We start from the raw sequence: 12,228 nt of genomic DNA, 5'->3' as shown, positions 1-12,228 counted from the left end.
GCCTCTCTGCAATAGGCGATTCCTCTTCCTGGTGAAATCCCAGGAAAGCTGTAGGCTACAAAAGCTATTTATATTTTTTTAGTGGAGCACATATATGAATTATGATAAAAGCATGAACGTGGAGGAAGTTGTATCACAGATGTTGGCTCCGAAACAATCTCAAACTTCCTTTATACTGGACTTATGTAAGCATACCAAACGTAACATATTATACTAATTTGAGTGTCACAGATATATATTTACTATGGTACGTCTAGTCTATGCGATAGCTGCCATTACAACAAAATCATGGCCATACTATTCTCTCAGAACCGGAACCAAATCTTGGAGGAGAGACTAACCTTACTACAGCACAGAGATCATATTTCTCTGATCTGTTTACAATACAATCTCCCATCAGAAAAACGTGTGTACTGCCATTACATCGTGTGTGTGGCTGTGCATTACTTGTTTCTATTGTCTAATTAATCAATTAAATCAAACATAGACTTACTGAGGTCATGCTGCCATCGTGGGCTCTCCGACCGAGGAGGAAGGAGACCCAGAGATGTCTGTCTCTGCCCCTCCAGCTCCCCTCCTGCCACCCGCCCCAGGGCACTCTCTCCTGGGCATCGTAAAAGCTGGACTGGACCCCTCCTGGGAGCTGCTGAAGATCAGACCTCCCCCTCTCACCCCCGGCTCCATCATCCCTGGGGTAGGGGTTACCATGGGAGCTTACTGTGACGGGATTGGGATTTCCTAGAAGGACTTTGGAGAGAAGGACAGAGCATAACATTACTGGTGTGTTGTATAAACCCTGCATCAGTCAGTCCAACGCCTTAATCATTACACTCATAAGGTTGCTGATGGTGTTCTAAAAATCATGCTACAATATTAATATAGACATATGACATTTGTCATAGACAATAATGTTTTTTTTTCTGAGCGCTATAAAGTGAGTCTCTTATAAAAATACCATGGCTTCCTGCTACGATATGTGATATGGCACTGGCATTATAAAAAATCTGACACCAATTGAGATTAGAGATGATGTGACCAAGCACAGTGATGGTTTTACATTTCAATATACAGAACAAAAGATCCCCTCTCAGAATTATTTTCTAATACTGGACCATTATGTTTTACTTCACTTCTCATATTTGTGTTATTTGTGCACTCTCCCCAAAAAAATGTTTAGGCTGTCCGTCAACATTTCACTCAGGCACTCTACCCATTCAGGCCCTGTACCCATTCAGGCCCTCTACTCATTCAGGCCCTCTACCCATGTACCCAGTTAAAGCAGAATTATAACAAACATCCAAACAACACAATCGTACAAGTTGACACACATACCTCTATCTATCTCCAGGGTGTCACTGTCATGATAGCCAGGGTTGTTATATCCTCCCAGTGTTGTTGTAGTGTGACATATGGATCCTTGGCTTGATCTTCCTCTATAGTGGTTAACCCGGAATTTTCTGTGTCCCTCTCCTCTTTAGTCCCTGGAGGTCTGAAGGTCCTCTACCTTAATTCAGTAAAACAATTAGTGAGAATGGGCATTACATAAAATGAGGAGAACTGGAAAACGAGACAAACGTGCCACAGCAGCAAGACCCCTTAGGTATAAAGAAGGCAAATACAAGACTTCTGAGCCCATACCTCGTGCTATTTCCCATCTTCCTTTCACAAATAAAGAAGCTGTGCTATCTAATACACATCCACATGTTTTGGATGGAATGGCTGTCTTCAGTAAGTTATTTAACTCCCCTGTCCTATCCCTGTGTATATCATTATTTATTAACACAGGGATATGGTTTCTGTTTTGCCATGGTCTGTGCTTCAGTGCTGCCCTATGGCAGTAAACTAGGCAAAGTAGAAGTAACAAATTCCCGAGCAACAAAGTCTGGAAAGAGATCCGACTAACAAATATGTTGACATGGTAGTTTATTGTGGGGAAAACACAGAAGTTATATGTGACAGTGAATCTTTGTGTTGTCAAATTAAGAGAAATATAACCATGTTCCAAATAATAATAGTATACATTGCTGTTAGATACAGTAACAATTTAAAACTATTGTATCAAACAATTGTTTAAAATAATAAATCCAGTGTGTAATTACCTGGTTAACGTGCTGCTTATTCAGGGAAATCTGCTGGCTGCTTGAACAGGTTTTGCAGTCCGAGGATGCCTCCCCTTTTCCTTATAATCCAGGTTTGAAGTGCCAACTGTGGTAGCTAGAGTGCAGCTCTGAGAGATATACCTTTGTTGAACTTCATCACTGTGTGTCTGTCAGACTACCCGGAACTGTGCACTTGAAAAAAAGGTAAAAGTCCGGTTGTTCTAAATGCCGTATGCAAATCTAATAGGCTGCTATGGTTGGCATAATGACAGGTATTTCCAAATGATTCCCATAGGACGAGAAAATTAATTGTCATAATATGATATGGGACGGCCAAGGGCTCAACTGTGTTATTGCGAATGTGCAATAGGATAGGGAATTGCAATAAAGAGCCATAATGATTCACTTTCGTCTTCTGACTCTCTATTTAAAACACAATGTCAAACAAAATGTTGAATTCTGTGAATAACAGCATAATAAACCATTAAATTGTTAGTTGGACATTTTTATTATTTCATATTCAAATCATATAACCCCATTTTAAGCGTTAATACTTATTGATGCTCCATCATTTAAAATGTTTATGGTGGTGGCATTTGAGGACAGTAGAGCGCGACAAATGTTGTTATATAAATATAAAAGCTAGCTAACTAGCTATACAAATAAACATCAAATTGTTGGTCGGGTCGTTTGTCAGTATTTAATTTTATCCAAAATTAAATAAGCACGATTGTTGTGTATAATTGTGGGAAAGCATGCTATGCCGATCTAGTATTTATACATATCGCGCAGCCCAGTCAAAACTGTTCGCTGCTCTGGCCCCCCAATGGTGGAACAAACTCCCTCACGACGCCAGGACAGCGGAGTCAATCACCACCTTCCGGAGACACCTGAAACCCCACCTCTTTCAGGAATACCTAGGATAGGATAAAGTAATCCTTCTCACCCCCTTCCCCCCCCTTAAAAGATTTAGATGCACTATTGTAAAGTGGCTGTTCCACTGGATGTCTTAAGGTGAACGCACCAATTTGTAAGTCGCTCTGGATAAGAGCGTCTGCTAAATGACTTAAATGTAATGTAAATGTAATACATCTAGCCTCCAGAGTTGCGTCGTTTAAGGATTCTGGAAAGGGAATGCGGCTTTGTTTTCCTTCTGCTGACTGACAGCCAACGTCAGCTAGCTACGCTAGTTAGCTAACAAAGTTGTTCATTAAACTTTCTTTGGTATTAAAAGTGCACGAGGACAACTGAAAATGGAGAGAGACTCAGGTAACTAAGCAAACTCAATTTCATATGGACCTTCTCAGCAAGTAAGTTAGTAAATGTAGCCAGTTATCTAGCTAGACATGGCAGGTAAACTTTCCTAATGCTAAAAAGCTACCCAGCCAACGTTAGCTAGCTAACGGTAGCTATCTCACTTTTAGCTGAAACCGTTGTTATTGAAAGAAAACTTCCCTTACTCTTTGATGACATTAAATAGGAACAGTAACTTGGTTGATGAAGATATAAGCCCCTGAACAGGCAGTTAACCCACTGTTCCTAGGCCGCCATTGAAAATAAGAATTTGTTCTTAACTGACTTGCCTAGTTAAATAAAGGTAAAATAAAATAAGTTTTGATAGATGTAATTATTGAGGTGTGGTTGTTGTAGTTTTTTCAAATGTACCTGTCTGTTGCAATGACTGTATGGCTACACCACTTCCTGTGCATTCACAGCCAAATAGTTTTGTGAGTTCAACAGTATGATATCAATAAAGTGTATTGGATTCAAGTACTGCTCTTTATACCCCACATTTTACTCTCACTTTATGAACTTTAACCCCCAGCCTCTTCCCCAAAACATTTTTATTTTATTTATTTATTTACTGTATTTCTCTCTGACAGTGTTCCACAATGACCGTCTGGGAGCACCACGTAACCCACTACTGGACCAGCTCCCCAGCTACCAGTCTCTGCTGTACCGCAGAAAGCCCTCCGGCTCGGGTAGTACCAAGCGCCGTGACAGCTCACGGACCAGGCTGGGCTCCTCCAGCAGTGGGAAATGGGGACAGACCACATTGGCCAGGCAGCATGAGGAGAAACACAGGACTCAGACCCTACAGAGACCAGTCAGGGAACTGCCCAAACCTATGGAGGAGAAACGCAGAGACAAGTCAGATCTCTAATATGTCTTCATGCAGTGTTATACTGGTGTAAAATGTTGTATTGTAATGATAATATGAAAAGGGTTGCACTGTGTAATAACATTTGTATACTATGTAACTGTATATGTTACAGGACGTCAGAGATTTTTATGTTTTTTATGAGTCTTACTGTGTTGGAAGTAATTGGTTATCTGCCTTCATTGCCTTCACTCACTGTAGGGGTCAGCAGTGCATAGTTATTGCTCTGCAGGCAGTGTTTCATTTTCTCATATCAATTTGAGACATTACTGGATTAGTGAAGATATGGCAATTCTTAGGCCTTAGGCCAATAACAGAGCACACCATTCACTACAAGTAGGCTACAATTTCATGAGCATAACGATTGGGGCTAGATATGGTTATGTTCATGGTTCATTGGGTCTCTTTGTCGAAGCTCTCTTGGTGGATTCTGGTGTGATGTTAGTATTCTTGAAAAAAGCTTAGTATGTTAACATTGACTTACTGATTGATTGCTTAATATATTGACTGATTGATCATCTGACAGGGACCAGCGTTTGGAGCAGGCCAAGGATCTGAGCAGTTGGAGCCAGTGGAGACAGGGCACCAGACGGACCCTGAGGAGGCTAACGGAGGATGGGTTTGAGATGCTCAGCAACCTGGAGCTCTGGAGGGGAGACATCCATGTCATTGAGGGTAAGAGAATGGTTGCCAGTGACAAAACAACCTGTTACTCCAATTGACTTCTATTGACATGATTTATGTCAAAGGCTTAGTTACACAAACAAAGCTCAAAATTGGATTTGTGAGGGACAAAGGCAGAGTTTCCACAGAGATTATGTAATATCGCTGATAAAAATTGGGCAATTAAAAGTTCTCTTGCTCACTTGTGTGTCTTCTGTTGGAAGCATTGAAAGATATGAGTGCGTTGATGTTGATCTCTTTGAGATCCGGGATGGTATCTAAATCACTCATCCTTTCCCTTCTCTGTGTCCCATCACAGGGATGTTTGGCACAGGGATCCTGTCCTACTTCTCCTTCCTGCGTTTCCTGGTGCTGCTCAACTTCATCATGTTCCTGCTCATGTTCGAAGCCGTCATGCTGCCCAGCATCACCATGCCTCAGGGAACACCACCTTCAACCACGTAGATGGTAACACAGGCCTTTACGTGTTATAGAGTAAAGTAGACAATATTATACATGTAACTGTCAAGATAAAGGAAACGCACAGGCCCTTTAAAACTGCCTATGCTCCTTTGAGACCCGTCCGTCAAAGTCACTTCTTCTAGCCATGGTAGCAAAAATAATAAGCATTTTTATACATGACTCTAAGCACGATGGGATGTTAATTACTGAATTAACTCAGGAACCACACCTGTGTGGAAGCACCTGCTTTCAATAGACTTCGCATCCCTCATTTGCTAAAGTGTTTCCTTTATTTTGGCAGTGACATGTACATCACAGGAGGTTGGTGGCACTTTAATTGGGGAGGACAGGCTTGTGGCAATGGCTTGAGCAGAATGTGTGTAATGGTATCAAATACATGGTTTCCATTGTTTGGTGCTATTCCATTCGCTCAGTTCCAGCTATTATTATGAGCCGTCCTCCCCTCAGCAGCCTCCACTGCTGTACATTAATTCTATAGTATTTATGTAAACTGTAGGTCAGTAAGAGATTAACACCACATTCAACCATGTTGTCATGAAGGTTCAGTTAGAGAGGAGAGATATGGGGCATGTAGCTGTTCTGCGACATCAAGAGCATCAGTCATCTTTACATTAGATTATGAATGTTGTATTGTTAATCTCATCTATGATATATATATATATATATATATTAAATTCATTGTTAATGGACTTCTAGATAGATGTCTTACCAATATTATATTGTTGCTTCTGTTGTGAACCACAGGCTTCGAGTGCAGTAACTACCCCAGCACCTCTCGCCGTGGCCTGGTGGTTTTCCACCAGCACATCACAGACCTCCTCTCAGGGGCGGTACAGACTACCCTCCTCATATACCACGCCCTCTTATTCATTTAATTCAGTCACTCATTGTACGCCTGCATAGCACTGTAGATGATGTTCTGGGACTGAGAATGACTCCCTTGTTTGTTTCACATCTTAAAGGGCTTTCTGGAGCAGACCTACCTCTTCTATGGTTACTACAAGGTAGAGACCATTCACTTCCCTAAGTTCACCTACAACCTGCCTCTGGCCTACCTGCTGGTCACCATAGCCTACCTCTTCCTCAGTCTCATATGGATAGTCAAAAGGTAAAAAAGTGCCCTATCTTACTGTATTCAGACTTGTCAATTATACACGTATTTTGGATAAAACGCTCCTCAAAAGGAATCTTCTCAAACATGCACACGCTGTTCAATTGTTTTTCACGGTCATGCAAGTCATATACTGTTATAGAAATACTTAAGTTTTTTAGCCATTTCCAAATCGGCATTTCTCGTCGTTCCTCAAAGGTCTGCGACTGGCTTCAAGCGTAAACTGGTGCAGGACGAGGATCGCTTCCAGAGCTTCTGCAACAAGATCTTTGCCGGCTGGGACTTCTGTATCGTCAACGACAGCGCAGCCAGGCTCAAGAGGAGCAGTCTTCTTTATGAACTGAAGGTGAGGTGTCAGTAGTCAGTCGATATTATAGGTTGACTCAAAACAACAGGGAGAAATGTGATTCAACACTATTGACAAAGTGAATTGAATTCCTCAGTTCACACATTCCAGTTACAGCCATACAATGTAAAATAACTGTATTGGTTCACTTCTGTTTACCACTCGCTTTTCAACAACTCCTTTCAGAAGAAGCTGTGTTTATTTGGTTTATTAATATATACAGTATAAGTGCTTATAACTGCATATAATGGAGATCCTATATTCATTCCTCTGTCCTTTCTATGTCAACAGACTGATCTGGAAGAGGAGCGCATCAAGCAGAAGATAGCAGACAGGACACGGAAGGAGAAGTGTAGGATCTACGTGATCCGACTGATCCTGAATCTGTTTGTGATCGCGGTACTGGCTGCCTGTTTCTACTCCATCTACATAGCCACCAACTTCTCCCAGAAAGCACAGATGACTAAGGTAACTAGGCAAGTCAGTTAAGAACATATTCTTATTTACAATGACGGCCTACCCGGCCAAACCTGGACGACGCTGGGCCAATTGTGCGCCGCCCTATGGGACTCCCAATTACGGCCAAATGTGATACAACCTGGATTCGAACCAGGGTTATAAACCTTTAAACAGCAATGTTAGTTCAGTTTAGTTTCATTTGATGTGTACTATGGAAGCTTAAAGATGAATTGCAGCAGCACAAATGTAAATCAATGATCAACATGAAGGGAGTTGAAGCGTGACTGGAGGAGGAGCATCTTGGTCACAGCCAGGGAGGATAGTCAGTCAGAGACAGGTCTGGAGTCTCCTCAGCACAGCTTGCTGTCCCTGATGTCCTCAGCCTCTCCTTATGGACTCTGTAGGTAGCTGGTCAATAGACACATGGTTATTTTTAGATCTGATACATATGTCTAAGTTTAGCACAGGTGTGTCAAACATGCGGCACACGGGTGGTCTGAGTAAAAAATGATATTAATCGCCATTGAAATGACTAAAACCAAATCTAAACTGTAGAATTGATAATGGACTTACATTTATAGTGTCTTCACTCTTTCCAGCATCCTAAAAGTAATCGAAATAAATGAAAACTAGACAGTCAGGGAGCATTGACGAGACCGAATGCGGCACACGGGGAAAAAATAGTTTGACACTCCTGGTTTAGCACAATTTTTTATTTTATTTTTATCTACGCAAGTCAGTTAAGAGCAAATTCCTATTTACAATGACGGCCTAACCCAGACGATGCTGGGCCAATTGTGCACCGTCCTATGGGACTCCCAATCACGGTCGGTTGTGATTCAGCCCAGGATCGAACTAGGGTCTGTAGTGACGCCTTGTAGCACTGAGATGCAGCGCCTTAGACCACTGGCCACTCGGGAGCACAATGGTTGTGGTTTTTTTAAAAACGTTTATCTATTTTACAAAAAAACACAAACATCAACACAGAATGACACTGACACGTTCAACAATTTCAAAGGTTGAGGGATGAGCACAATGGCTGTTCTATTGAAATGAATGCTCTCTTCCTCAGTACTGTATACCTAATGGCATGTGCCTTTTCTGTTTTACTTCAAACATGCGTTGTCATAACAGGTGAACTTCATCCTGGACCTGATCTATGAGTATCTGCCTTCCATCGTCATCACCCTGGCCAACTTCATCACCCCCCTCATCTTCTCCCTCATCATCCAATTTGAAGACTACTCCCCCGCCTTTGAGATCCGCTTCACTCTCATGAGGTAAACAACAGGGCTGGGGTTGTTTTATTTCTATTCAGTCATTACATTTTTCAGTTTACTTCCTGAATTGATATGACATTTACCCCAACCCTGGCAACCAAGCACTTTCTTCTGTGAAAATCAATGAATGATGCTCTTGATGTTTCACACCGATTCCAGTTTGCATACTGATGTAGCACCCTGGTATTGATGAATAGATTTTTGCATTTTAACACCAATGTAATTTCTTTGTAATGTCATAATCTTTCCACAGGTGTGTGTTCATGCGCCTGACCAGTATCTGTGTGCTTCTCGTCTCCCTCTGGGGTCAGATCACCTCTTGCCAGGAAGGCAACTGTGTCTGTGGGTACAACCACATCCTCTACCCGGTGAGTGGAGGTCAAAGGTTACCGTCGATATTCTTTATTTGTACTATTTTCTACATTGTAGAATAATAGTGAAGATATCAAAACTATGAAATAATACATATGGAATCATGTAGTAACCAAAAAAGTGTTAAATACATTTTAGATTTTAGATTATTTAAAGTAGCCACCCTTTGCCTTGATGACAGCTTTGCACTTTCTTGGCATTATCTCAATCAGCTTCACCTGGAATGCTTTTCCAACAGTCTTGAAGGAGTTCCCACATATGCTTGAGCACTTGTTGGCTGCTTTTCCTTCACGCTGCGGTCCAACTCATTCCAAGCTATCTCAATTGGGTTGAGGTCGGGTGATTGTGGAGGCCAGGTCATCTGATGCAGCACTCCATCACTCTCCCTTGGTCAAATAGCCCTTACACAGCCTGGAGGTGTCTGTTACTTGAACTCTGTGAAACATTTCTTAGGGCTGCAATTTCTGATGCTGGTAACTCTAATGAACGTATCCTCTGCAGCAGAGGTAACTCTGGGTCTTCCTTTCCTGTGGCAGTCCTCATGCGAGTCAGTTTCATCATAGCGCTTGATGGTTTTTGCGACTGCACTTGAAGAAACGCTCAAAGTTCTTGAAATATTCCATATTGACTGGCCTTCATGACTTAAAGTAATGATGTACTGTCATTTATCTTTGCTTATTTGAGCTGTTCTTGCCATAATATGTACTTGGTCTTTTATCAAATAGGGATATATTCTGTATACCACCCCTATCTTGTCACAACACAACTGATTGGCTCAAATGCATTAAGAAGGAAAGAAATTCCACAAATGAACTTTTAAGAAGGCACACCTGTTAATTGAAATGCATTCCAGGTGACTACCTCTTGAAGCTGGAGGTAGTCACCTGGAATGCAACAATTTATTCATCCAGCTGGTTGAGAGAATGCCAAGAGTGTGCAAAGCTGTCATCAAGGCAAAGGCTGGCTACTTTTGAAGAAACTCAAATCTAAAATATATTTTGAATTGTTTAACACTTTTTTGGTCACTACATGATTCCATATGTGTTATTTCATAGTTTTGATGTCTTCACTATTATTCTACAATATAGTGAAAATCCCTGGAATGAGTAGGTGTGTCCAAACTTTTGACTGGTACTGTACATATTGATATTGGACGTTACTATGATCTCATATAATTCTACCTCTGCCTATAGTGTTGGGAGTCTCGCGTGGGCCAGGAGATGTACAAACTCATGATCTTTGATTTCATCATCATCTGTGCCGTCACTGTCTTTGTGGAGTTCCCTAGGAAGTAAGTCATCTTTTCTCTTCTCTCCTCTTCTCTCATCTCCTCTTCTGACAGTTCTCTCCCTCTCCCCCCTCCCCCCAGACTCATAGTGGACTACTGTGACTGTGGCCTGGCCAAGTGGTGGGGCCAGCAGGAGTTTGCCATCCCCCAGAACGTCCTGGGGATTGTGTATGGCCAGACCATCTGCTGGATTGGGACGTTCTACTGCCCCCTGCTGCCCGCCATCTGCACCATCAAGTACTTCATCATCTTCTACATCAAAAAGGTAACATACCATAGAAATATTAGACCGTATCAATGTACTGGTATAGGTGGGCCGATGGCCATAATTGTTGTTCTATGTAATACAGTACAGTAAAGGCATCAGGAAGGTACAGAAACTAAAACAGGAAGCAGCCGTGCTCAGGTCTGTTCAACGCTGGTCCGACCAATCGGATTCCACCCTTCAAGATTGCTTCGATCACGTGGACTGGGATTTGTTCCGCATAGCGTCGAACAACAACATTGATGAATACGCTGATTCAGTGAGCGAGTTTATTAGCAAGTGCATCGGTGATGTTGTACCCAGAGCGTCTATTAAAACATTCCCCAACCAGAAACTGTGTATTGATGGCAGCATTTGCACAAAAATGAAAGCTCGAACCACTGCTTTTAATCAGGGCAAGGTGACCGGAAACATGACCGAATACAAACAGTGTAACTATTCCTTCCGCAAGGCAATCAAACAAGCTAAGCGTCAGTATAGAGGCGAAGTAGAGTCGCAATTCAACGGCTCAGACATGAGAGGTATGTGGCAGGGTCTACAGTCAATCACGGACTACAAATGAAAAACCAGCCCCGTCGCTGACCACGATGTCTTGCTCCCAGACAAACTAAACAACTTCTTTGCCCGCTTTGAGGACAATACAGTGCCACTGACACAGCCCGCTACTAAAACCTGCAGGCTCTCCTTCACTGCAGCCAACGTGAGTAAAACATTTAAACAGGTTAACCCTCGCAAGGCTGCAGGCCCAGACGGCATCCCCAGCCACGTCCTCAGAGCATGCGCAGACCAGCTGGCTGGTGTGTTTACGGACATATTCAATCAATCCTTATCCCAGTCTGCTGTTCCCGCATGCTTCAAGAGGGCCACCATTGTTCCTGTTCCCAAGAAAGCTAAGGTAACTGAGCTAAATGACTACCGCCCCGTAGCACTCACTTCCGTCATCATGAAGTACTTTGAGAGACTATTCACGGACCATATCACCTCCACCCTACCTGACACCCTAGACCCACTCCAATTTGCTTACCGCCCCAATAGGTCCACAGACGACGCAATCACACTGCACACTGCCCTAACCCATCTGGACAAGAGGAATACCTATGTGAGAATGCTGTTCATCGACTACAGCTCAGCATTTAACACCATAGTACCCTCCAAACTCGTCATCAAGCTCGAGACCCTGGGTCTCGACTCCGCCCTGTGCAACTGGGTCCTGGAGCGCCTCTTCAACCTCAGGAGGCTGAAGAAATTCGTCTTGTCACCAAAAACCCTCTCAAACTTTTACAGATGAACCATCGAGAGCATCCTGTCGGACTGTATCACCGCCTGGTACAGCAACTGCGCCGCCCACAACCGTAAGGCTCTCCAGATGGTAGTGAGGTCTGCACAACACATCACCAGGGGCAAACTACCTGCCCTCCAGGATACCTGTGACGCCACCCAATGTCACAGGAAGGCCGAAAATATCAAAGGACAACAACCACCCGAGCCACTGCCTGTTCACCCCGCTATCATCCAGAAGGCAAGGTCAGTACAGGTGCATCAAAGGGTGGACCGAGAGACTGAAAAACAGCTTCTATCTCAAGGCAATCAGACTGTTTAACAGCCATCACTAACATTGAGTGGCTGCTGCCAACATACTGACTCAACTCCAGCCACTTTAATACTGGAAAAATTGATGTAATAAATGTATCACTAGCCACT

General features: G+C 42.8%; 1 protein-coding gene, 1 long non-coding RNA gene and 1 pseudogene across 2 annotated transcripts; 1 reads left to right on the top strand and 2 right to left on the bottom strand.

Moving 5' to 3' along the window:
* LOC135567241 (transmembrane channel-like protein 5) overlaps positions 1 to 1,409 on the bottom strand; it is a 29,081-nt pseudogene extending 27,672 nt beyond the window's left edge.
* Positions 1,410 to 3,278: 1,869 nt separating this feature from the next.
* On the top strand, positions 3,279 to 12,066 carry LOC135567242 (transmembrane channel-like protein 7). The gene is given in 13 exon segments (XM_065014664.1): positions 3,279 to 3,368; positions 3,983 to 4,250; positions 4,787 to 4,935; positions 5,243 to 5,350; positions 5,353 to 5,391; positions 6,151 to 6,236; positions 6,369 to 6,514; positions 6,716 to 6,863; positions 7,155 to 7,331; positions 8,457 to 8,602; positions 8,856 to 8,970; positions 10,168 to 10,265; positions 10,344 to 12,066. Coding segments are annotated over 13 exon segments (1,773 nt in total). The 5' UTR covers positions 3,279 to 3,352; the 3' UTR covers positions 10,621 to 12,066.
* LOC135567243 (uncharacterized) lies at positions 4,138 to 5,317 on the bottom strand. Its single transcript, XR_010462306.1, has 3 exons — positions 5,127 to 5,317; positions 4,745 to 4,906; positions 4,138 to 4,225 (listed from the first exon to the last, which is right to left on the bottom strand). It is a non-coding gene; the product is annotated as an uncharacterized LOC135567243 (long non-coding RNA).
* Positions 12,067 to 12,228: the final 162 nt, after the last annotated feature.

The sequence above is a fragment of the Oncorhynchus nerka genome, unplaced genomic scaffold, assembly GCF_034236695.1.
Source record: "Oncorhynchus nerka isolate Pitt River unplaced genomic scaffold, Oner_Uvic_2.0 unplaced_scaffold_2309, whole genome shotgun sequence".
Taxonomy (NCBI): Eukaryota; Metazoa; Chordata; class Actinopteri; order Salmoniformes; family Salmonidae; genus Oncorhynchus; species Oncorhynchus nerka.
This window is presented reverse-complemented; position numbering and strand designations above follow the sequence as displayed.